The sequence below is a fragment of the Anoplopoma fimbria genome, chromosome 2 (genome assembly GCF_027596085.1).
Source record: "Anoplopoma fimbria isolate UVic2021 breed Golden Eagle Sablefish chromosome 2, Afim_UVic_2022, whole genome shotgun sequence".
Taxonomy (NCBI): domain Eukaryota; kingdom Metazoa; phylum Chordata; class Actinopteri; order Perciformes; family Anoplopomatidae; genus Anoplopoma; species Anoplopoma fimbria.
Window position 1 is genome coordinate 3,875,203 of NC_072450.1, and position 26,273 is coordinate 3,901,475.

The 26,273-nt window shown below is 38.4% G+C and overlaps 2 protein-coding genes across 2 annotated transcripts; one reads left to right on the forward strand and one right to left on the reverse strand.

The window, feature by feature from the left end:
• On the forward strand, positions 1–12,023 carry LOC129104890 (casein kinase II subunit alpha'-like). The gene is made up of 13 exons (XM_054615758.1): positions 1–353; positions 4,165–4,547; positions 6,035–6,146; positions 7,240–7,341; positions 7,514–7,564; positions 7,732–7,791; positions 8,445–8,528; positions 9,532–9,642; positions 9,735–9,836; positions 10,015–10,115; positions 10,711–10,859; positions 11,384–11,471; positions 11,799–12,023. Exons 2-12 carry the CDS (start codon positions 4,441–4,443, stop codon positions 11,455–11,457), a joined length of 1,053 nt encoding a protein of 350 aa, XP_054471733.1. The 5' UTR covers positions 1–353; positions 4,165–4,440; the 3' UTR covers positions 11,458–11,471; positions 11,799–12,023.
• A 2,446-nt stretch (positions 12,024–14,469) lies between these two features.
• On the reverse strand, positions 14,470–25,156 carry kiaa0895l. Its single transcript, XM_054616453.1, has 7 exons — positions 25,054–25,156; positions 22,305–23,078; positions 21,627–21,770; positions 20,516–20,648; positions 18,134–18,439; positions 17,032–17,129; positions 14,470–15,532 (listed from the first exon to the last, which is right to left on the reverse strand). Exons 2-7 carry the CDS (start codon positions 23,034–23,036, stop codon positions 15,371–15,373), a joined length of 1,575 nt encoding a protein of 524 aa, XP_054472428.1. The 5' UTR covers positions 23,037–23,078; positions 25,054–25,156; the 3' UTR covers positions 14,470–15,370.
• Between the last annotated feature and the right edge of the window lie 1,117 nt (positions 25,157–26,273).

A 26,273-nucleotide genomic window follows, 5' to 3' on the forward strand; every position in this document is an offset into this window, starting at 1 on the left:
TAATTAACTCTCTCCCTGCAGGTCACCGAGCGGCGGCTTCACATCCGGGTCATGTTTACCGCAAAAGGGACGAGCATCCCCGGGTTCTGCTACCGCCCCGCAGCTAGATGAACCTCCACCACCCATCCGACGAGATCACCGCGTCGCCAGTCCTGCTGATCTATTCACACCTGATCGATAACCCCGAAACCCGGGAGGCCCCCGCGCCGCGTCCACGCAGAGCACCGCGCCGCTAGCGAGGCTGCTAACGAGAAGCTAACGAGAAGCTAACGGGAAGCTAACGAGAAGCTAACGGGAAGCTAACCGTTCATGTCGGGCGGACTTCCTCCGAGCTCGGATATTTCTACGACGAGGTTAGCCGGCTAGCATTAGCTCCCCCTTCTGGTTATTGATTACTCTCTCTCTCCCACATGGATCAATAATGTATTGTGTTTAAATATCAAGTGTGAAAATACTGTTTTATTTAATATATTTAAGCTGCATTCCACGTTTAAAAAATTAGCCTTTTTTTGATGTTGTGCTAACTAGCTAGCTCCTAGCTAGTTAGCATTAGCTTAAATTGCCGTAAACGAGGCCGGTGCGCTCAGCCTGCTTTGAACGTTTAAACTGCTTTATGGTAGGCCAGGTAAACTGACGTAAAGTGACGTAAACTAGGGGAGGCCCGGAGGAGCTGTGGGGGTCCACAGACCTGAAGAACCAGGTCTGGTCTGATGGGGGTTAGGTGTTTATTTATTATTATTATTATTATTAGGCCTGTTTAAGGTGAGAAAATGCAGAAAATCTATATTTTTATAGGTTTTAAATCTAATTCTGGGTGGATGAGGCTAAATGGTGTTTATTTATTATTATTATGCCTGGTTTAATGTGAAAAAATGCAGAAAAATCTAGTCCAGTAAAAATGCAGTAAAATCACAATTTTTTCTATTTTATTGGGTTTTAAACTGTCTTTCAGAGTCACCATGTTAATCTAGTCCAGGTTTGATGGGTCTAAATATAGTGTTTTTTGTGTTAAATCTGGTTTACTGGGGTCTGGTTAGGAAAGAAATTCAGTAAAATCACAATTTTTCTATTTTATTGGGTTTCAGAGTCACCATGTCCAGGGTGGATGAGGCTAAATGGTGTTTATTTATTTATTATTAGGCCTGTTTAAGGTGAGAAAATGCAGAAAATCAATATTTTATATTTTGACAGAGAGATTTAAAGTGTCACAAACCTGTAACTGGGTTTTAAACAGTCTTTATGGTGTCTATTTTAATCTAGTCCAGTAAAAATGCAGTAAAATCACAATTTTCCCTATTTTACAGGGTTTTAAACAGTCTTTCAGAGTCACCATGTTAATCTAATCTAGGGTTAACAAGTCTAAATATAGTGTTTATTTTGTGTTAGTCATGGTTTACTGTGGTCTGATTAGAGAACAAATGCAGTAAAATCAATATTCTTCTATTTTCACAGATAGATTTAAAGTGTCACAAACCTGTAACTGGGTTTCAGACAGTCATTATGGTGTCTATTTTAATCTAGTCCAGGTTTGACAAGTCTCAATGCATTGGTTTTTGTGTTAGGCCTGGTTTTACTGGGGTCTGGTTAGGAAAAAAATGCAGTATAATCAATATTTTTCTATTTTCACAGATAGATTTAAAGTGTCACAAGCCTGTAACTGGGTTTCAGACAGTCATTATGGTGTCTATTTTGATCTAGTCCAGGTTTGATGAGACTAAATACAGTGTTTTTTGTGTTAAATCTGGTTTACTGGGGTCTGGTTAGGAAAAAAATGCAGTAAAAATCACAATTTTTCTATTTCACTGGGTTACAAACAGCCTTTCAGAGTCACCATGTTAATCTAATTCTGGGTGGATGAGACTAAATAGTGTTTATTTATTTATTTATTATTAGGCCTGTTTAAGGTGAGAAAATGCAGAAAAATTAATGTTTTATATTTTGACAGAGAGATTTAAAGTGTCACAAACCTGTAACTGGGTTTCAAACAGTCATCAGGGTGTCTATTTTGATCTAGTCCAGGTTTGATGAGAATAAATAGTGTTTTTTGTGTTAGGCCTGGTATTGATGTTGTCTGGTTAGAAACCAATGCCGTATAATCAATATTTTTTTATCTTCACAGAGACATTTAAATGATCACAAATCTGTAACTGGGTTTCAAACAGCCTTTCAGAGCGTCCATGTTGATCTAGTTAAGGGTTGATGAGACTAAATAGTGTTTTTTGTGTTAGCCCTGGTTTACTGTGGTCTGGTTAGAAAACAAATGCAGTAAAATCAATATTTTCCTATTTTCACAGAGAGATTTAAAGTGTCACAAGCCTGTAACTGGGTTTCAAAAGGTCTTTCAGAGTGTCTATTTGGATCTAGTCCAGGGTTGATGAGTCTAAATATAGTGTTTTTTGTGTTAAATCTGGTTTAATGGGGTCTGGTTAGAAAACAAATGCAGTAAAATCACAATTTTTCTATTTTACAGGGTTTCAAACAGCCTTTCTGAGTCGCCATGCTCCTCTAGTCTGGGTTGATGAGACTAAATTGTGGTTTATTTTATTTTATTAGGCCTGGTTTAATGTGAGAAAATGCAGAAAATCAAAAATGTTCTATTTGACAGATATATTTAAAGTGTCACAAACCTGTAACTGGGTTTCAACCAGTCATCAGGGTGTCTATTTTAATCTAGTCCAGGTTTGATGAGAATAAATAGTGTTTTTTGTGTTAGGCCTGGTTTAAATGGGGTCTGCTCAGAAACAAATGCAGTAAAATCAATATTTTTCTATTTTCAGAGATAGATTTAAAGTGTCACAAGCCTGTAACTGGGTTTGAACCAGTCGTTATGGTGTCCATGTTAATCTAGTCAAGGATTGACACATCTAAATCTGGATAGAGTCTAGTTAGAAACAAATGCAGTAAAATCAATATTTTTCAATTGTATTGGGTTTCAAACCGCCTTTCAGAGTCACCATGTTAATCTAGTCCAGTGTTGATGAGACTAAATAGTGTTTTTTTTTTTTTGTTAGGCCTGGTTTACTGTGGTCTGGTTAGAAGTAAAATCACAATTTTTCTATTTTATTGGGTTTCAAACAGCCTTTCTGAGTCACCATGTTAATGTAGTCCAGGTTTGACACGTCTAAGTGCTGTTGTTTTGGGATTTATTTTGGTAGTTTTGACCCCTTTCCTGTGTTTTCTGGGTTATAGCCGGTCTTTAGTGTGTTTATGTAAATCTGGTGCAGGTTTGGCAGCTCTCAAGTACAGTGTTTTTGTTCTACATCAGGCCTGTTGTGATCTGAATGGAGAATGTGCATTCAAATGGCAATTAAAAAATGTTTCACTTATTTGACAAAGGAATATTTAAACACTAAGGGATGCTGTGGTCTCACAGGAATACAACATGTGACAGGACACTGTCACAAATTGTCTGTTTGTTCTGTCTCGCAAGGTATCTTTTGTGTTCAAGGTCTCCATGTTTATGTAGTTTGACAAGTTTAAGTGTGGTGGTTTTTCAGGCTGACCTGGTCTAATGTGTGCATGATGGATAAGAACACAGTACAAAAAAAGCGAGTTCACAAACAGGACAAAAGTTTTTAAAAACTCAGGAATAGTTAAGACAATCTTAAAAGGTTTAACAAGTCTAAGGAGAGTGGCTTTTGGTCTCTGATGTGGTCCAGATGGACGGAGAAAAGATCTCCAGTATTTTCAATTTTCACAAATCCCAAACTGCACTTACTCTAATACCAATTTTTACAACTTAAAACTGAGTGACAACAAAGAATCATACAAGTAGAGCTGCAGCGACTAGTTCATTAATTGATTGGTCAATCGATAGAAATCTAATCAGTTAGTATTTTGCAAAAATGCCAAAGTTTCTCCTTTTCTCAGCTTCATGTATGAGACGGCTTGCTGTTTTTCTTTGTCATATGTGAAAGTAAATTGAATATTTTTTTGTTTTGGACTGATTGTTGGGCTGAAGGAAATCAACATTTTTGTTATTTTAACATTTTAAGTGATTTACGGAGAAAATAATAATGAAATTGGTCGTTCGCTGCAGCCGTACGACAAGAAATGTTATCTGAAGTTTTCGCTTTAGCTCCCACATCAGACCTTCATCCTCATTGTAACTTGCATGTCTGTTCTCAGCCTCCTCTTCCTCTTCCCCCCGGTCTCTCTCTCCAGCTGGCGGCTCTTCATCCCTTCCTGCCCAACATCCTGCTCAGGGGCTTCACTCACTCCGTCATCGTAGCTCTGTCAGTCTGCACCACCGCTGCGTCGGACCGGCCCGACGCCTTTCACCAGAGGGCGCGAGCAGCCGAATCAGCCGATGGTAAGCACCGCGCGGGGATCTCCTTAGAGCCGCACATCCTGGAGAGTCGCTGCGCTGCATTCCAGTATCGACCCGCGAAGCGTTCAGAGGGAGGCGACGGGCCCCGACACGGAGCCGCAGAGCTAGCGATGCCCGGATCCACGCCGGCCAGCAGCAAGGCTCGGGTGTACACCGATGTCAACACACAGAAGAACAGAGAGTACTGGGACTATGACGCACATGTGCCAAACTGGAGGTACAGCTGCATGTGTTATTCTCTCAAACGCAGGCATGAACATCTGTATCAAATTTAAGCAGCAAGTTCATCATCGCAAGATATTCAAGGATTTAAGGATAATTTATCGTCATTGTGCAACACAGGGATGCACAACGATATCCAGTTGTAGCCCATTTGTAACACAACAAACACATGGTAAACAAAACAAAAACAGTAGTGCATTCCTTTGGTGCATTTATTTTGTATTTGCATCATAAGAAATGTAAACAGATTCTCTGGGCAGATAATATGGCCGACATCTTCACATTTAAAAAAACTCAACATGAGGAAAACATTGTCCATCAACTTTGACTGTGTTTGAGCACCAAGCATCATGATGTAAACACAGAGTCCAGCTCCTCTGGTCCCACCGGAGTCCTGCTCTCCGTCCTGTTGATACATTTTCATCACTGAGTTTAATAACTGTTAATTATGTTTCTTGATGAAACAATGCTGTCAAATAGCAGAGTATGTATCAATGATATCTTCAAGATCATATCAATAGTTATTACCAAAACATTTTGGTTATTTAAACTATATAGAATAAGAATGACTTTTGAAAATGTTAATCATTTACTGAATCGACTTTATTTCTGTAAATATGTATAATGAAGTCTAGAGTCTGACTTACATTCAAATATAAGTAATTTTAATCAAATGAATACAGAAGGCTACACTAATACTGTTGATCTATAACATTAAACAAGAATCTACATTAAAGTATTTACGTCGACTCACCAGGTTAATGTTACATTCCTTTTTTTGTAGATTCATGTTTCATTGACAGAAAATACATTGGTGACAATTTTGATGAATAATTAAAGTAATTTATTAAACAAAGATCCATTGGTTTCACCTGTGAGGACTTGTTTGTTGTTTTGTCTCCATTTTCTTATACTTATTTATTTGTTTACCTGACATCGGGAAAAAAATAGTAAATTAAAGAGAACGTCTTCTGCTCTGGGAACCTGCAACTGTATCTTCTAAACAGTTAATATTAATTGAAGAAATAATTTAGTTAAAAAAATAACACAAATAATCATGCAGTGTTATTATATGTAAGGCATAAAAGGGGATTTTGTTTGGGGCTTCAACTAATGACAGTTTTCAATATTCTGTTATAATCTTTTGGTTATTTTTATGATACATTTATGAATGGTTTAGTCTATAAATTTCAAAAGGTATTAAAAAATGTTCTGTGATGTCTTCAAACGTCTTGATTCCAAAACTTAATGATCTTCAGTTTACAATCATTTAAAACAAAGAGAAAAGCCGCAAGTCCTTAAATTGGAAAAGCTGGAACAAGAAAATGTTTGGTGTTTTTTTCCTTCTTAAATGTGTTAAATGAGTAATTGATTCATTATGTAATTGTTTTAGCTGTAGTATTCCTAATTATGATCTGACCAAAGAGATGGTTGTTTTTGTTCTTTGTTAAATTACTGCTAAATGTTTCCGTTCTCTTTCAGCAATCAAGACAACTATCAGTTGGTGCGTAAACTGGGTCGAGGGAAGTACAGCGAAGTATTTGAGGCCATAAATGTGACCAACAATGAGAAAGTGGTGGTGAAAATCCTCAAGGTGAGCATGAAACTTCTTCTTTTGTTGCTTCGTTTCTTTATCATATGAGCTTTTAAAAAAAATTATGCAGGTTGAGCTCTCACTCGCAGCTGATGACGTTTGTTGTAGAAAAATGTATAACCGCCCTTCAAAATCTTGTCATATTTCATTCTCCGGTATAAATATCCTCATTTCCATCACATCATTCTTCTGTGACAACTTTAATAATAGTGAGTCACAGATTCATAGATCGACGGTGTTGTCCGAGACAAACTGCTGACTAACTCATTTGTGCCAGAAGGTGCCGCGTCTAGAAGGTGGCGCCATCTAGTGATGAAAACTGAAACATGTACCAAGGGTGTACGAGAACTACGCTGGCTAACGTGTTAAAGCAAATGTCCCGATCAGTGTTTTGTTTGAGTGGTGTTCATTGTATCTAGAAAGCCACACATCGGCTGGTTTACTACAGCTGTATGAACCCAAAACAAATAATCTAAATGTGATTTAATTGCTATAAACAGACTAAAAGGATGCAGAAATAACTGCATAATAATGACGAACTGTAAAAAGTGTGAATTTATGTTTTGTTTGGATCCATCGATGCTATGCTTTGCTATACATTTTTATTCATTTATTTAATTATTTGTCATTTTAAATTTAAAATGTTTTACAGTCTTTATCTGTTGATATTTTTTGATTGTTCAAAAGAATTAGAATTTTCTGTTTTCATAATTGTTTTTTTTTCTATTTCTTTTTTATGTGCAGAACTTTGAGCTGCATAGTCTGTATGAAATGTTCTTTTATAAGTAAAGATTATAATCATTGTTATTAATAACGCAAATAATGCGATTTTAACGTATTCGCGATGCATTACTCGTGTCTTTGCATTTACTTTGTATGCAATTGGATTTTTTATAAAGTTAGAAAAGCAATGTTTAAGTCAAGCCTGATACACAGATAAGAATAATCCTGGTCAGTCCCTACGCTTTGTTCATTTTGGATGCTACCGTTAAAAACCTCTCTTTAAGAAGCTATACTTCAGGTATCAGAACATGGGTTTAATTCTCCGTTCATTTCAGTTACATTGAACGTTTTTCGGTTTTTCTTTACGCAGCCCGTCAAGAAGAAGAAGATCAAGCGGGAAATCAAAATTCTTGAAAACCTGCGCGGAGGAACCAACATCATCCGCCTGGTGGACACGGTCAAAGACCCGGTGGTGAGTCCGATTACCCTCCCGCCTCGCTGCTGCATGACGACGCACCACCAGTGATAATCCAGTCATGTGTGTGAATGTGTGTGTGTGTTTAAGTGTGTGTGTGTGAGTGATGATGACCTCCACCTACCTGCTGCTCTCCTCAGTTAAGCCTTGTGTTGTCCTCTCTTTGCAGTCCAGAACACCAGCGCTTGTCTTTGAGTGCATCAATAACACAGATTTTAAGGTACTTAAGTTTGGCCGACATCGAACATGCAGCACTACCATTGATGTCCATTATTCTTAACACGCATTATAATAACCCTCCAGTTGATGTTGTACACGTGTAGAAGTCTGTTGAGCTGCTGACGTTTTCTCCTCTAAACATTTTCTTCACTTCCTGTTGTTCCACAGGAGCTTTACCAGAAGCTGACAGACTACGATATCCGTTTCTACATGTATGAGCTGCTCAAGGTAAAACAAAAAATCTTGTTTACATCTTCAAGTAATGTTGTGTCTTTTTATTTATTATTTATAACTCGTGAATATTTTCCACTTTTAAAATAACATCTGTGAATGTGACAGTTAAAATGATTATTTATATTTCTTTTTAGAAGTTTTCTTTAATGATTGAGAGGAAACAAAGTGTGATGTAATGCTTTGAAAATTGGAAATAGACAGGATATTAAAAAAAAAATTCAAAACAAATCAGTGCTGAAACAATTAGTCAATGGACTAAAATATATCACCAACAACTAATAATTATTTAATCATTTAGATCATTCGTTTAGGAGAATATGTGCTGTTTTCAGCTTCTGAAAAGTGAATATTTGCTGTTTCTAGTTGTTTTTTAATTGGAATATCTTTCAGTTTTGGACTCTTGGTTAAAAAACAAAAAAGCAATTTGAAGATGTGATCTTCAGCTTTTTGCTATTTTCTTATGTACATTTTTTGGAATACATCATTTGTAAAGTAAAAACAGAATCAAGTGATGTAACAATAATGAAAATAATGTGTGAAGTTTGTTTCTATGTTGACTTTGAGAATACTGAACCAGTGAAACACACTGGGAGGAAGAAGAACCAGTACAGAACAGATGAATACGTGACTCTTGTCTCTCCTTTCAGGCTCTGGACTACTGTCACAGTATGGGCATCATGCACCGGGACGTGAAGCCCCACAACGTGATGATCGACCACCAGATGAGAAAGGTAGGGGTCATCATCACACTAACGATTAATGAATGTCTTAAGTTTAATTAAATTATGTTGCATTTCATGATGATTTTCAACAATAATACATTGTAGGAAGGAGTGAGCTTTCAAACTAAGCAAGAAAACAATTGGTCATTGACGTGTTCAGTTCAAAACTGTTATGTAAAGCTGCACTGATCAATGTTTTTTATACCACCAGTGGGCCAAATGACTGTAACTTGTGTTGATTAACACATAGTGAATTATCATCCAACTCTGCAGTTCCTCTCAGCTTAATGGAAGCTTTTTACAAAATGAAGAAAAAAAAACTCAAATTTTTACAAAATGAAAAAAAAAAAATTAAATTTGAAAGAAAAAAAGTAAACTCAACAAGAACAAATTTTTGTTGTGGGTACCCAAAAATATAAAAATGTTTTTTTCTACAAAACATCTTTTTAAAAATTAAATTTGAAAGAAAAAGTAAACTTTTTCTTAACTCTGAGCAGCTGTTAAAAAGAAAAAGTTTCCAAGCAGCTGTTTTCATAAAAAAAAAAACCCTCTGATAAACCGACATCACACTACCTGTCCAAATGACAAAGTTGACCGTTAGCATTTAACGGCGTAAAGATACAGCTATTCTTCTCAGGAGTCGGTGGAGACCAAAAACAGAGCAAAAATTGGTCAGTTACCCCAAAAACACAAATCCAAATAAAAGCTTAAGTTTGTGTTCGCCAACTGTAAAAGGTGAAAATATGCCTATGTTGATGTTTTACTCAGATAAATAAATTGATGCTGCTTTAATTAAAATAAGTTAGCTTTAGTCCATCAAGGTCACCTCTCGTTTTTTTTTATTATTTCCTAATTTAAAAAAGTGGTTCATGTTTTAACTGCTTCGTTTTCAAGAAAAAAAAGCTCCTCCAGACCAGACTTCATGCCGACCACTCAGAGAAATGAATAAATAATAAATGCATCACCCTGTATCGTTAAACGGATGAATGACTGTATTTTCTCTCCGTCACAGCTGCGTCTTATAGATTGGGGTTTGGCAGAATTTTACCATCCCGCTCAGGAATACAACGTCAGGGTGGCCTCCCGCTATTTCAAAGGCCCTGAGCTGCTAGTGGACTATCAGGTACCTGCTGTCACAAAACACACCTTGAGATTTTGGTACAATCTCTGTTTCTGTAAATAACTCTTTGGTGTTTTCATATCCTTTTTCCCCAGATGTATGACTATAGTTTGGACATGTGGAGTCTAGGCTGCATGTTGGCCAGCATGATCTTTCTGAAGGAACCGTTTTTTCATGGCCAGGACAACTACGACCAGGTAACCCGTCAGATAAAGACTCATAAAACAAAACATCTGGACAAATTCTAATCTCACCTCTAGGCGGAATAAAGAACAGACACAGATATGCATTTGTTCGGACATATTCTACTTTGTAATTTTAATAAAATGAAGTAACTAATGTATTAATTGTGCGTCTGTTTTTTTGTTTCTCCAGCTGGTCCGCATTGCTAAAGTTCTCGGCACAGACGAGCTCTTCGGTTACCTGCACAAATACCACATAGAACTGGACACTCGCTTCAAAGACCTGCTGGGACAGTAAGTACCAGGATGTTCAGACCAAACGGCAGAAACTCATTCAAATGTCTACAAAACACTTGGATCTCATGTGACAGGTAGTCCTGTTGTTGAGTGGCAGGTTTTTGGTTGAGCCATAATGGAGCACTTCAGGTTAACAAATATCTTAGATTTAAGATAAGATAATCCTTTATTAGTCCCGCAGCGGGGGAATTTGCAAGTTTGATTTGTAAGTTTAACTGACGAAAACTGTAAAAATAATACATGAACACTTTACCTCACGGACCAGTGTGAACTTTCTCACTATTATTTGTGTTATATTTGATATTTTAAACCTCAATACTTTTTGAGAACCAACCGTCGTTAGCGTTGAGTAGTGAACGTTGTCTGGTGCCTCCTTTATACCGCTGTTCTGAATGTCATTATTTTACATTTATAGCTTTTATTGAGGTTTCAGGTTGAAGCTTTGAATGTCTGTCATGTTTTATAACATCAGTGTTACCAAATGGTAATAATCCCCCTAAACCAGTTTGCTTTAAACGTCACTATAAACGTAGCTCATATAATTCACATTTAAATAAACAGTCAGTCAGTCAGTTACATGTTCTGTGTCCAGGCAAACGAGGAAGCGTTGGGAGCAGTTCATCCAGTCAGACAACCAGCACCTGGTGAGTCCGGAGGCTCTGGACCTGCTGGACAAGCTGCTGCGCTACGACCACCAGCAGAGGCTGACGGCGGCCGAGGCCATGCAGCACCCCTACTTCTGTTAGTATCACGCTCCTCCACTCTGACCTGCATGTGTGGATGTCAGAACCACTGCTAACAGTAATGGAGATAAACTGATTAAATGATGCTGAGGGAAGTGTGACATGAATACTAGTTTGATGTTTCTTCACTACTGTAGCAACTTTATTACAAATGATTAGATAATTAAAGTTCTAAAGAAATCCATAAGAGTTTTTTAATTTTATGGTTTGTAAGCCTGACTGTATTTCAGTGGATTAACTAGTAGTTTAAATGTTTAACCCTTCATGGTATGAAAAAGAATAGCAGGTCTGTTTAGTAAGGCTGGGAGTCATTTAAAAAAAACTACCAGTATTAATACAAGTACTCTTAAAGTGATACCAATAGAGTACTTCTAAATAGAGTAATCTTTTTTATTTGTTTTTTAATGGATTGTGCTACATAAAACGTTTTAAACACTTAGGTTAAGTAAATAAACACCTGTGTATGATTCATGTTTTTCTCTGGTTGAGTTTGTCAGATAATGTTTGCGTTTCCTTTTTTAGATCCCGTGGTGAAGGAACAGGCAAACGCCAACACAGACGGCACAAAGGCCATAAGCAGCTCCAACGCGACATGATAACCAGAGAGCAGGTAATGCACATATATAAACCTTTATATATCATTACACACAGTTTCCAGTTTATTAGGTACTACTAGCTAAAACAAATGCAACAGTTATGCATAAATCTTCTGATCATGAAGGTTATAATGTTCAGTTTTAATTAAAAAGAGGTGTTTATTCGATTTTAATTGTATATTGTTAATAGTGTTTCTATTATTTTGTCCACCCCTATTATAGCAATGATAGTAGCGCAAATAACATAAATACCTGTTTGTGCACTACACATTTCTCCTAATCATAAAATCTGTCAAATGATAAGTGATTGTTTGTTTTTTGTTCCTCTTTCATCCCATCAGGAAGTATCTTTGTTACCTCAACTTGTGACCTTTTCGTGGCAGAAACCTCTGCCTCCACATCAACAGCCATACTGGATGCAAGATGTCAATTTTGCAGAATACACAAACACGCACGGATTAAACTTCTCCCAACAAAGCCCGGGGGAGGGAGGGAGGGAGGGGGAGGAGGAATCTGAGCTGCTTGGTCCGAGTCGAGATAAGTCGGATCTAAAAAAAAAAAAAAAAAAAAAATCAGATCTGAACCCCTCACCCTCCTCCTCCTCCTCCTCCTCCTCCCCTTCCTCTTCCTGCCTCCCAACACCCCCTGTCCCCCGTCCTCCCCCCACTCAACCTGTTTTTAAAATGAGCAAAGTGACTGTTGGTTCAGTATCAAGCCAGTGTTGTGCTGTAAAGACGTTTGTCCGTCATTACGATGCTGTGGTGACCTGAGATCCAGTTTTAGCACTGAATGGCATGGAGGCTCTTTTTCTGCTACGGATAGAACAAAAGCTATATTGAAAGAGAATAAACCATTTTTATTTAAAGATGAGCGTGTTGGACTATTTATTGAATCAGAAGAGGTTTTTTTTTTTCTGTTATCAAATGGCCATCAATAAAGTCCAGATAGCAGTGGTGGAACATAAGTACGTATATTTAATCAAGTACAGTACCTTAGTACGAAGCTGTACTTTTACTTTCCTTGAGCATTTCCTGAGCTAATGTTAGGTTAGCTGTTGTTACGTTAGCTCCTGTTACGATAGCTGTTAGCTAATGTAACTAGAATGAAATTGGCATAACATTAATAAAACTTAATACGTTACCCCGTCTGTTAACGTGAACATTCCTGCCTGAGTCACGTCCAAATAGTTTTTTTTGTTGTTGTTTTTTTGTGGCAATGTTGGCCGTTTAACGATAAAGATGACAACTTCAGTGATGCAACGCTATTTCACGACGTCATCAACGGCTTCATAAAAAGAGACCAGAGAGCTCGTTTTGAGTGTGTGTACTTTTTAATAAATAAACCGGAACTTCAAGGTGTTTTTCCAGAACATAAATCACTTGTGCAACATTCGTGCGTAACAAATAGGTGCATTCGTTGAGGCGAATCCAGGATTTGACGAGGTCAGCAGACGAATGACCACCTGCTCAAAATCTTAAAAACTTACATCTGCTTATCAAATGGCTTCAATTGTAAACACGGCACAATCAATTTCAGTTGCATTGTAAATCATCAAATTCAACATTTTTATAATCACAGAAGTAGAATTCACATTTTGGTCAAGTGTTTTTTGTAAGTTAAGAATGAACTACTGTTGTTTTTTGTCCCACATCCTCATTTCAATTCTGCTCACAGAAGGCTTTGCCCAAAATGATTTCCTCCCGACTGACATCTGAAGTTTTAAGTGCGAAAAACAGTAAAAAGCAGCGTACAAACACACGGCTAGCTACAGCAGACGAGCTCTACGCCCATCGAAGGCACGCCCACAACGCCCCGCCCCCCCCTCAGCCAGGATTTTAAAAACAAAGCCACTTTGGCAGTTTATCTACATGTTAAGGGAATAGCCCGACATTTTGGGAAATTCACTTATTCGCTCTGTTGCAGAGAGTTAGATGAGGAGACTGATACCACTCTGTGAATACGAAGCTGCAGCTAGTTAGCTTATTTTAGTATTAAGACTGAAAAAGCAGTTTATGTGTGGGATTATTTCATGCCTGGGAATGTTTTACGTTAGCTTTACATCCTCACACAGTTTAAAACATGATAATTGAGGTCATTCTTTTTGATTTTGGACAAAAGCAGCTTTTTAGATATCAGCTGTCGATGTTAACTGAAAAGAAAACTCCCGTTAGAAGATAAATACCAGGCTATGACTAGCTTAGCTAATTAAGCTAACGTTAACTCCATAAATTGGTTTTAAATGCTTTTCAGTGTCCAGCTGACTTGTTTTAAGAGGATAAGCTTTTTTAAAGGGGTCTTAAATATGCACTTGATGGCTGCAAACATGGACTCATCTTTCATTAGTCTTAGCGTTATAAGTAGGAAACATGGCTGTTATTTAATTTAAACAACCCTGTTTCTAGTGCTGTACCAAAGTATTTTTTTTTCTTCTTGGAATTGAGCTATGAATGTCTGATGTCGTTTCCCCTGAAGGAGTCTTTATATTTCAAATCAACTTTCTTTAATGAATATAACCCGTCAGTGCTGCCTCACTTTGTCTGCGGCAAGCAAGAGAGGAAACCTGTCTTTTGACCGCAGTGAAAATATCGATTGAAGCAGAATATTTTGTTTATTATTATTTTGAATATTTTAGACTAATCATGTGGTGAATTTTGGAGGAAAAAAAAACCTTGGGGGACTTTACAATGCTCTGGATTTATTGAAAACGTCAATTTTACGACTTACGCTTCAAGCTATTTGGCACAGACCTGCCTGTTTGGCTGCTTAGCTCACAAACATGTTTGTATTTTAAAACATAATGTTTTCACTTGTATGGATGAGTCACTACACATACTAATGTTATTAGCTGATGAAAGTAAAGCTCAGTTCCTAGCCGGACATGCTAACGTTAAGAGTAGAGGACTGATCAAGGGAGGTTTTTTTTAGAGCCCAATGCTTAAACATGAAGCTTCAACATGTGTTCTGTGCAGTTAAGTCCTCTTTACAATTGTCGTTTTTACATTTTGGCTGGAGCAGAAGAGTTTCTTTTTATTCTCTAAGCTTCAGGACATGAAAATGATATCAATCTTCTCATCTAACTTTCTGCAAGATCAAAAAGACCTTTAACGTAGCATAAGACAGTTTGGCTTCTGCAGCGGGGGGGAGCTCGGGGACGGCGGTCACATCACAGTAGCATATTGATGTCAAAAGACCACCAAGGACACCGTTAAGACATTAACACAGCTGATTATCGTCTTTTAATAACACTGATACTTTAAAAATAAAAACACACCCTGGGGAGTGTTTGAATACTTGACTGAGTCCACTGGCACTTGATATCTTAAAGATTCATGGTCTCAGTTATAACTTCCCCGGGTTTTTTTGAAATGTTTGTGTCCTTGGTGTCCTTTTCTTTTTAAAAATTGCAAACAGTCTAAGGCATAAAAACAATGTATAAAATAAGAAAATGTATAAAGCTAATACCAGAGACATTCAGATTGCTCTCTCAAAGTAAAAAAACAACTTAAATAATTGCATAAATAAAGCACGTTTAAATCCGAACGCGACCAGTTAGCAGTGTCCTGTACAGGTGCTGGATGCAGTGATTATGTACGAGTCTACATATATAATGTCGGTTACATCGTAGTGTTGCAGTATTGAGGTAACTTCATAGTAAATAGTAATAAAGGCGAGGGGGGGGGGGGCATGCATTGGACGAAAAGTGAAAATGTAGATAGAGGTGTTAGTGTTTACGTCCCTTTTTGTTCGTATCGTTCAAGTTTTACACCAAAAAGAAAAAGCTAAAATAAAGCGTTGATAATACTGGATATTTTTTTAAGTGATATAAAACGCACCACAGTCTGTGTACCTCCAGATTCTTCTTCTTCTTGGATTCAGGTGGTGCAGGTAGGTCAGGGATGGGGGGGTGGGGAGGTTAGGGCAGCAGGTGTTGCAGCGCTGTGTCGTCCAGGTCGTTGACGGCGACGATGTGATCCAGGTGTTGCAGGTAACGTTCCTGGTCTCGCATGAAGTGGGGGATTCTGGTCCGTGGGAGGACCGCCAGAGGACGCAACTTCTCCACGTCTTCGAAAGAGACCTGAGAGAAGTGAAGAAGAAAGTGTATCAGTGGAGGGAAACACCGACTTATACAATACTTCTGTTCTGTTCAGAAATTCTGTTCTTAAGTTCATGTTCAAGGTACTTTACTTTAGTGTTTACATTTAATGCCACTTTATTCTTTTACTCCACCTCATCTCAGAGGTAAATATTGTAATTTTACTCCACAACATTTGTCAGCGAACTCCAGTTATTTTACAGAGAACAAGGCTGCTTTCATTTATCGATAAGACGTTCACGTAACTTAAAAAAATAATAATTTGAACTGTTCGAAATAACTTTTTGTTAATGTAAAGATATTGGCGACAAATTCCAAAACAACTCTTCCAATTTACATCCACAGCATGTGAGTGTTAAATTACAGTATTTTACACAACATAGTTTAGATGTAAATTGTTTCAATTTGCAAAATATATTAACACAAAATGCTGTTTTGGGCCTAAAAATCAAAAAATCTCACAGCACATTTTTAAATATTATAAAATAAGTCGATACATCCCACAGAGGTTTATCAAAGCATCCCTGAATTTGAATCATTTTAGCATTTTAAAATGAAATAGTGCTGTAGCAAATTTATATCAAAACTGAGTCTGTGCTGCTCATTTAATCAAGAAAGATATAATAAATATGCTGAATTACAAAACAAAGAAGTCTAGAGAGTGTATGGTATTATACCTTGGATGTCAATCACAGTTTAATCATCTACATTAACATAAAGTCAGCTACAGTGTGTAGCAGGAAATCATTAAACCACAATGTAAACTACTGTAACGACACTGCATACATTGAAACATTTACATAAATCAAAACCTAAGATTTTTTTTTCTCTCCTATAATTTAAATAAATACCAAATAATAACGTTAATTAAAATATTTCCCTTCTAAAGTGTTCACTTCTTCTTATGAGAAACCAGGTAAATTGAGCACAATGTGCCAGTTTTCTTTCTTTACCTAGAAAGCCCAGCAGAGGGCAGACGTGCACATTATCTCACTGAGCTCAGGTTTACACTTCCTCTCTTATCTGCAACATCTCAGCATTTAGTTAATAAAACTTAGAAAGCAATTGAAGTAACATGTTGTAAAAATGTCTCATCTGCATGTTTCTTATTTTGTTAAATTTCTCCATGTGCTTCTTTAATAGAGTTATTATTATTTAATATTCATAGTTTGGGATTTTTTATGTTGACCTATCAAACATCATATAACTAACTTTTTAAAGGCGGTATAGAAATAAAGTTAACTTAGTTTAGTTGAATTTTTCCGGTAAATTCTCCACGATAAAACAATTTGACCATACACTTATGAAAGTGGTTTAATAGTTAATTATTATATTAAAATAAATAAATAAACATAATAGTCTGACCGAAAAAAATGAAACGATTATTTTCTTTACCTGCTCACAGTAAACATACAGCAGTTTGTTTTGTATTTTAATGGTAATAAAGGCTTTTATTATGTTTAAAGGGGATCACCACTGACCTTGCCTAAAGAAGTCAACATCTTGAAGTCTATGTTCCTTCGGTGTCGGAGGATCCGGAGGATCCCGTCCAGATACACCTGGTCTTTACTGAAGCATCCTGAGACAGAAACACAAAACATGCAGGAAATGTAGAAAATACAAAATGTTCTCCAGTACGACTGTGTGTCACTGATGGAGCAGACATTTACACTTTCAGTTTGCTTTTCTCACTCAAACCTCCCCAAAAACATTCTGTCCAGCTGTTATTTATTCTTTATAATCCTGATGTGAGAAAAGAGAAGCTGATAAAAATGCTCATAAACCACAGAATGTTTATAAGAAGTAGACGTAGTCATGGTGACGTCGCCCATTGGTTTGTGGACTGCCGGTGTGAAGCCTCGAGTTTAGCAATTTCCCCGTCGCCATCTTGGATTACGGCCTTTGCCATGTTGTTTTTTCGCAACTAGTGAGAAGAAGTGACCATATTTGGAATGCCGAGGAGTGACGTTGAGATGTCGAGATGTCGAGATGTCGTATACGTCTCTGGTAGCTTCAGCAACCTGTCAATCACAGTAGCCCCGCCCTAAAGGATACTACGCTTAATGGTCTATTTGACTCTAAATGGAGCATCATTTACTAAATGAACATCATGCTGTATTGAAGAAGACTTGAAACTAGAGATTGAGACCATAAACTCATGTTTACAATGTTTACTGAGGGAATAAATCAAGAGAGAAGTAGAGTCATTTTCTCATAGACTTCTATACAACCAGAGGAGTCGCCCCCTGATGGACAGTAGAGAGAATGCAGCTTTAAGAAACTTCAACATTGGCTTCACTCGGAAGAACTGGAGGTTGTAAAATAGATGTTAGTCAGGGCTGGAAAAAAGTTATTCAGATGACATTTAATTTGGAACGACGCCAACCAACAATATTAAAGTATTATTTGTTAGATTGATAAAAGCATCATGAAAGCATTTTAATGGCAGATAACAGGATTGTTCCAGGTGCACCTAATAAAATAGCCGCTGAGTATGTAGATTCAGTAAATGGCATTCATATTCTCCGTGTGTGTGTGTGTGACTGTGTGTGTGTGTGTGTGTGTGTGTGTGTGTTTGATCACCTGGCTGCGAGGTGTCCGTCTGTCCCCTCTTGGCTCTCAGGCAGTACTCCCAGCGGACATCCGGGTCCTGGACAAAGCGAGCGATGTGGCCGAAGAGCCGGCTGAAGCTCATGCTGGTGGCGTGGTACACCGTGTAGTACAGCAGGGCGGCGCGCCACAGGTAGGGCTGTTTCCGTAGCAACACGCTGTGCAGGCTGGCCAGGCCCTCCTCCGTTGGATTGGCCGGTTTGAGGCCGAACTGCTTCCTGCCCTCGGTGGTGGACCACGGCTGCAGGTTGTTGTTCACCCCTCGAAGGTAATGTGTACCTGAGGAGACGATTGTCAGAAGATTTTATTTATTTTATTTATTTTTATTTATTTTTTATTTATTTTATTTATTTTATTTATTTTATTTATTTTATTTATTTTATTTATTTTATTTATTTTATTTATTTTATTTATTTTATTTATTTAATTATTTTATGTGATCAATATTATATCAGCTGCACGGTGGTGTAGTGGTTAGCACTGTCGCCTCACAGCTAGAGGGGCCTGGGTTCAATTCCCGGGCTGGACAACCTTCTGTGTGGAGTTTGCATGTTCTCCCCGTGTCAGCGTGGGTTCTCTCCGGGTTCTCCGGCTTCCTCCCACAGTCCAAAGACATGCAGCTTAGGTTAATTGATGACTCTAAATTGCCCGTAGGTGTGAATGTGAGTGTGAGTGGTTGTTTGTCTCTATATGTCAGCCCTGTGATAGGCTGGAGACCTGTCCAGGTGAACCCTGCCTTCACCCATTGACAGCTGGGATCGGCTCCAGCACCCCCGCGACCCTTAACTGGATAAGCGGTTACGGAAGATGGAATATTATATCATACACACACACACACACACACCTAACATGCTCTACACACACACCCTCACTCAAACAGACACACACCTAACATGCTCTTACACACACACACCCTCACTCAAACAGACGCACACATACCTCTGCTAAGCCAGATTTACACACCACCATTGTATTGACAGAAATGGACTTAAACCTCTCCTACCAGTACTAAGACTAGAGGCCAGTCATTGTCAACAATGAACATTGTGTGCACTGTCTCACACACAAACACTCAGTTCAATCAAGTCCACAAATATGACAATATACAATAGTGTCCAATAACAGAATATGTGAAAACGTTTCTTTTTTTATCTTGCTCTTGTTGCTTCTATGAACTTAGTGGGACTTCTGGCATTCCTTGCCTTGAACACTCCTCTTCACATCGGGCTTGTATTTTGTCTGAATTCTGTGTTTTACCATTTCAGCACATTTTGTCTTGCCTAATATAAGACTGAAATGAGTTGAATTACATTTCCGTTCCCTCGCCTGGACGTTTTTTTGTTTTTATGTGATTTTGGTTAGATCACAAGCTAAAAAAAGGTTTTGTTCTACGATATAAAAATACGTCGCTAAACAAATCCTCTCGTAATTTAGAAGCTTTACGTGTCTTAAAAAAACGTCTGTTGTTAACAATTGGCTCAATGATCATAACTTTGTTTTCTGCATGCGTTATTAAAAACACACACACAGGGTTAAATATTTCATAAATGAGACCATCTCGTTTCAGTAAAAAGAACAGATTACATGCTAGCCTGTCAAATCAGATTCTATGTTATAATATACTGCTATAAGTTAGAACAATACAAATATTCATGTGGCTCAAAGGTGTACATTTGGCCCTGTTAGTACTGAATGACATGTGGAAGAAGCAGGTTAAAGGAGTCAAGTTAAATGTCTTGTTATGATAAAGTATACTGTCTAAACTGTGGGGCAAACAGATCATAAAACTCACATTTGAGCCACGGAGAGGATCAACACAAAATAAAAAAGGGAGCAATGTATGTTCCGTCGCCATCTTGTTCTTTTGCAACCAGTGAACTAAAGTGACCATATTTGGTTTGTGGAGGAGTGACGTAGAGAGGACAAATACGTTCCTGGTAGCAACCTGTCATACTAAATGAACATCATGCTGTATTGAAGAAGACTTGAAACTAGAGATTGAGACCATAAACTCATGTTTACAATGTTTACTGAGGGAATAAATCAAGAGAGAAGTAGAGTCATTTTCTCATAGACTTCTATACAACCAGAGGAGTCGCCCCCTGATGGACAGTAGAGAGAATGCAGGTTTAGGATACTTCAGCATTGGCTTCCGTTTTCAGAACCAGGACATTTTTTGGTCAAAACAACTGATTTCTATGTGAGGTACAATCTGTTATAAACATTCATTTTCAAAAGCTTGAAAAAAATCTGATAAAATGCTACTGAAGCTCAACTCCTCTGCCAGTTCAGCCACTGAGGACGATGAACTGAATATCTGACACTCTGTTAATGACGTGTTAAATGGCAGCGTACCGATCTCGTGTCGCAGCATCCCCTCCAGCCAGTGCTGTCGAGCTCCGGCCAGGTTGATGGTCAGCGTGGGACGGCAGCTCTCCACCACCATCACCGCCTGAGACAGCAGCTCGTCAGACAGACGCACCACCACCTGCAGACGCACACAGAAACACCGGCGTCCGTGACCTTCGACCTCTTATGGTGACTCAGTTTGTTTGGTCAGATTTTAAATGTGCAAACAGTTTCTACTTTAAGAAAATAGTCCTGCAGATGTTTTAACGGGTGGGTTGTTGTGCCACTTTGTTTGTTTAAGAAAAATGCACATAAAACATTTGAAGTGTGCATACATTAATATAACTGCAGGAAAAGAGACCTTAGTTAATAAAATCGTTAAAAATAAAGTGCAAATGGCTGATTTAATATATATATATATATATATATACACACAGTATATACGCAGTTGCATTGTAACAAATTTACATACATATACATATATATACACATATATTTAAAAAACAGACGCAGTTTGGATTTCCATACGCAGCATTTTCTTTCTTTAGCTGAAGCAATAAACTCACTTTTCAAATCGATAAAATCTGTTTTTTATAAATTCTTTGTGTGACATTTTAGCTTTTTTTTCCTAAGTACGGAGCCGTGTTTCTAGGAATCACACCTGCAGCACCCTGTAGACAAATAGTGTCGTCTTTACTTGGAAGTGTGTTCTTTGCAGTATTTGTGTAAGAGCAGTCGTGCATGTTCAAGTGGTGCGGCATGGAACGAACTGCGCCGCGGTAAGGTGAGTCGGTGGTTTCAGCAGACGCCCGCGGGGGGAAGGGTGGGGCAGGTGTAGCATACATACAGTGTACACAGTGAACTAGCCCTCAAAGGTTTCTTTACACAGTGGAGGGGGGGTGGGTGGTAGTTTACTCCATCAGATTACTATAATTAAAAGTTCACTGCCACTCTTGCTACAGTTAGTCAGCCGTGATTTTGTACATGCCTCTCTTTCAAAACAACAAATCAGGTTTTGATTTTCGAATCGTTTTGTTGAATCTAAAAAGGAGCCATTGTTTAACGTCATCATTAACACAACCGTCTGCTGTGTTTGTTAGACTCGCTTCACGCTCACCTCCCCCACACAGCCTTCCTTCTGCAAGTATTTGCGCACAGCGGCCCAGACTTGACTTTTAGGGAGGACGGTGCCGCCGGTCACCTCCTCAAAGTCCTCATAGGAGCCAAACTTCTTCAGGACGCATTCCATGATTCCAACGGCCTGCAGTTAGACAGAAAAGGTATCATCATCATTGTATGAACTTCAGAGACTGTATAGAAGGAGGAGGAGAGACCATGCTCCAACGTTAAATGTGAATACAGAAGTGTCCTCAAGCTGCATTCTCTCTACTGACCATCAAGTCTTCTTCAATACAGCATGATGTTCATGTAATAAATGACGCTCCATTTAGAGTCAAACAGACCATAAAGCAGGGTATGCTTTAGGGCGGGGCTACTGTGATTAGCTACTACTACGTCACTCCCATAGACTTTGTATAAGAAGTGGATGTAGTCATTGCGACGTCACCCATTGAAACTAGAGATTGAGACCATAAACTCATGTTTACTGAGGGAGTAAATCAAGAGAGAAGTAGAGTCATTTTCTCATAGACTTCTATACAACCAGAGGAGTCGCCCCTGATGGACATTAGAGAGAATGCAGGTAAAAGACACTTCCACATCAGCTTCACTCTTCAGAACCGGAGGTCGCTGCCTGATGAACTCACAGATGATCCGTAGAGGTTTGGTACTGTACCTGTTCGAGGAAAAGGCCTGAACCCTCTCGGTACTTCTCCAGCACACTCCTGGGCTCCGGCTGGGAGTATTCAAACTGAGGCTCGTAGTCGTAGTCGGACTGGAAGAAAGTCTGCTTCTCCTGCTCCAGGTTCAGAGGCCTGAGGGCGACGAGCAGACAGGGCCTGGAGGACGGGGTTGGCGTCCTGCTGACCTCCCTCTTCGCTATGTGCGGCAGCGAGGTGGCGGGTCTCATTTGGCCCCTGCCGACCCGGAGCCCCGGGGAGTAGTTGACCGAGCAGGTGCTCTCACTGCGGCGCATCCAGCCGCCGGCGCCCAGGCTGGGGCTGGTCAGGCTGCGAACTGGGGGCGACGGGGCGGCCGAACCGCTTCTCCAGGGAGGATGCAGGATCCGCCTGTCCACCATCTGCTCCTGAGACCCCCGCAGGCGCTGGGGCATTATCTCCAGGCTGAGGGGGCGGCGGAGCGGCGGTCTGGGCGTGGCCCCGCCTCTAGACGACAACAACGAGGATGATGATGGCCTCCTCTGCGCTACCTGGCTGCTGTTCGTCTGGGCAGGAAGTCCATTGTGGGACACCTTCTCCTTCTTGGCAGCATTACTCCTTTTGGCAGGCGATCTGGCCGTGCCCTCGGTTCTGGACCCACGCACATCGGGCTCCAACGGGTCCCTGCTGCTGCCAACACTTTCAACTTCGACCTGATCCATGAAGACTTCACCTGAGTCCAACACCATCACCACGGTCGCCACGCCCAAAGCTCTCCTCCAGCCCCGGCGCTGGGGACAGACAGAAACAAGGACACCGTTATCGTTGTTGGTTGTGTCTTAGTGTGAGAGAGGGTGGACTGTCAGACTGCCAGTGGTGGAAGAAGTATTCAGACACTTAAATAAAGTAAAAGTACTTAAAGTGAATATTACCGTATTGTAATTGTGTTAATGTTATTCTATGTTTCCTGCCTGGTGACTACAGATGTAAATTAGCCTATAGCTAACTCTGGTACATAATAAATAAGAATAAATAAATAAAGTAAAAGTATTGACTGTGCAGTAAAATGTTCCCTGTCTTTCATTCATACATATATATATATTACTTCTTACTTTGTATTTTTACTTTCTCTATTTATCTGTATCTATTTCTCTCCTTGTGCTGATGCAACAACCCTGTTTCTCCTCTCGGGTCATATTTCCTGCAGATAATCCTCGGTGGTTTTAGTCAGTGGTGGAAGAAGCATTAAGATCTTTCACTCACTGCAAGTAAAAGTCTGGCACTCAAAACCTTAAACAAAGTAAGTAGAAGTATTGATTGTGCAGTAAATTTAGTGATTTACTATTATATGTGACGTTTCTAGATTAATATTTCTGCTGCATTAATGTGTATGTTGCATTGTAACTCCTTTATATTCTGTTGGCTACTTTAATCTACATTATTGCATCATATTCTATAAGATCATCATGTTTGTAGCGTCTCTGTCTGTTACGATGCATTTTCCAGCTGATCTAGAGGCTTTTTAAAGAGTTTATTTATCTGAAGAAGTAGGAGGATTTTCTCAACACATAAAGGAAACACTTCAACGTTCAACATCAACACATCTGGAGATACGAGGTTTTACCTGAAAAATAAATGATTGGATCCAATAAATGTACTGCAATATACACTGAGCACGTTTCCTTTGTTTCCATTCAAACATAAATACTACATCAACCAGGACTAAAACCTTAAAGAGTACCACTTTAAGTACAACACTTTATAGTGTAGTATTAACCTCTGAGATGTAGTACAGTTAAAAGTACAATATTTACCTCTGAGATGTATTGGAGTAGATGTATATGGAATAAATGGAAATACTCAAGTACAAATACCTCAATGTTTTAGCTTGTTACGTCTGACGAATGCATTTCTGTCTTTCATTAAAATGAATGATTGGTTAAATATTTACATATCTGCAGTTTCATAAACTGGATATCTGCAGTTTCAGAAAAACTGGATGTCGTTTCCTTTGTTTCCATTCAAACATAAATTAAAACCACTTTCAGTACAACACTAAATGTACTTATATCTGTATTCCTCCACTGGTTCTGCTTATTGTTGCTGGTTTGGTGTGTGGAACAGGAGGAACATGGAGGTGGTGTCAATCTCTGCTGCTGCTTTAATTACATTACAGTGGAGATATTTACCTTTGAGATGTACTAGAGTTTATAAAAGTACAATATTTACCTCTGAGATGTACTAGAGTTTATAAAAGTACAATATTTACCTCTGAGATGTGTTGGAGTAGATGTATATGGAATAAATGGAAATACTCAAGTACAAATACCTCAATGTTTTAGCTTGTTACGTCTGACGAATGCATTTCTGTCTTTCATTAAAATAAATGATGGGTCTAATAAATGTATTGCAATATTTATTTGCAATATTTACATATCTGCAGTTTCACAAACATCAATACTACATCAACCAGGACTAAAACCACTTTAAGTACAACACTAAATGTACTTATATCTGTATTCCTCCACTGGTTCTGCTTATTGTTGCTGGTTTGGTGTGTGGAACAGGAGGAACATGGAGGTGGTGTCAATCTCTGCTGCTGCTTTAATTACATCACAGTGGAGAAAATGAAAGAAAAAAAAAAAAAAAAAATTGACTTTGATTTGTCTGTGGAGACACAAGAACCAGTCCCAGTCCCAGTGATTCATTCTGCAGACATCCCAGTAAGGAACCCCACCACCACCTCCTCCTCCACCCCTTACTCACCGAGCTGTCCCGGGACTCCTCCTCTATTCCTCCCGGTTTATGCGCTCATACCGGCGGCGGAGGCTCCTCACGGAACCGGGTCCCGGTGCGGGTCTGTGCGGGTCTGTGCGGGGCCTGGCCGGCTGGACGCGGTGGTGTTGGAAGAAATGACGCGTTACGCACGACGCACAGGACGGAGGACGTTACGTCATTACGTAAAGGGATGTGAACCCGTGATGCCCTTGTATGCTCATTGTCTATATCTATCTGTATTTATATATAGATATTCATCTTTATATATTTATGTATTTACACTTTGAAAAATGAAATGTATTTAAGAAATGTAATAATAAAGATAAATAATTTAAGAAATGTAATAATAAAAGACATTGTAATATATTTAGGAATTAAAACCAAGAGGTATTCAGATTAGATCAGAAATGTTTTATTTTCAGGTACAGTACCAGTTAAAAGTTTGGACACACCTTCTCATTCAATGGTTTTTCTTTATTCATTTTTATTTATTTATATATTTTATATATATATATAATATATATATATATATATATATATATATATATATATAAAATAAAATTAAAATAAAAATAATAATAATTTTAATTTAAAAATATATATATAATATAAAATAAAATTAAAATTACGAAAGGGATCCAAACTTTTGACTGGTATTATTATTATGTTGTCTATATACATATATATATATATAAATATTATATAAAAAAAATAAAAAAAAAATGAAGAAAAACCATTGAATGAGAAGGTGTGTCCAACACCTTCTCATTCGATGGTTTTTCTTTATTTTTATTTTTTTTATAATTTTTTTTATTTTATATATATACAGTACCAGTCAAAAGTTTGGACACACCTTCTCATTCAATGGTTTTTCTTTATTTTTATTATATATTTATTTTATATATATACAGTACCAGTCAAAAGTATGGACACACCTGGACACACCTTCTCATTCGATGGTTTTTCTTTATTTTTATTTTATATATTTTTTATTTTATATATATATAGTACCAGTCAAAAGTGTGGACACACCTTCTCATTCATCCATCCATCCATCTTCCGTTACCGCTTATCCAGTTAAGGGTCGCGGGAGTGCTGGATAGCTGTCAATGGGCGAATTTATATACATCCTGGACAGGTAATAAGCCTATCAAAGGGCTGACATATAGAGACAGACAACCTTCACACTCACATTCACACCTTGGGCA

Excerpts from the sequence above, each read along its gene's own strand:
- kiaa0895l (XM_054616453.1), bottom strand. The coding sequence starts at position 23,036 with ATGGTGTTGGACTCAGGTGAAGTCTTCATGGATCAGGTCGAAGTTGAA. Across the intron at positions 21,771-22,304 it reads CAGGCCTTTTCCTCGAACAG|GCCGTTGGAATCATGGAATG; the intron begins GTACAGTACCAA and ends GTCTAACTGCAG. Across the intron at positions 18,440-20,515 it reads GATGCTGCGACACGAGATCG|GTACACATTACCTTCGAGGG; the intron begins GTACGCTGCCAT and ends TCGTCTCCTCAG.
- LOC129104890 (XM_054615758.1), top strand. The coding sequence starts at position 4,441 with ATGCCCGGATCCACGCCGGCCAGCAGCAAGGCTCGGGTGTACACCGAT. Across the intron at positions 10,116-10,710 it reads TTCAAAGACCTGCTGGGACA|GCAAACGAGGAAGCGTTGGG; the intron begins GTAAGTACCAGG and ends TTCTGTGTCCAG. Across the intron at positions 10,860-11,383 it reads CATGCAGCACCCCTACTTCT|ATCCCGTGGTGAAGGAACAG; the intron begins GTTAGTATCACG and ends TTCCTTTTTTAG.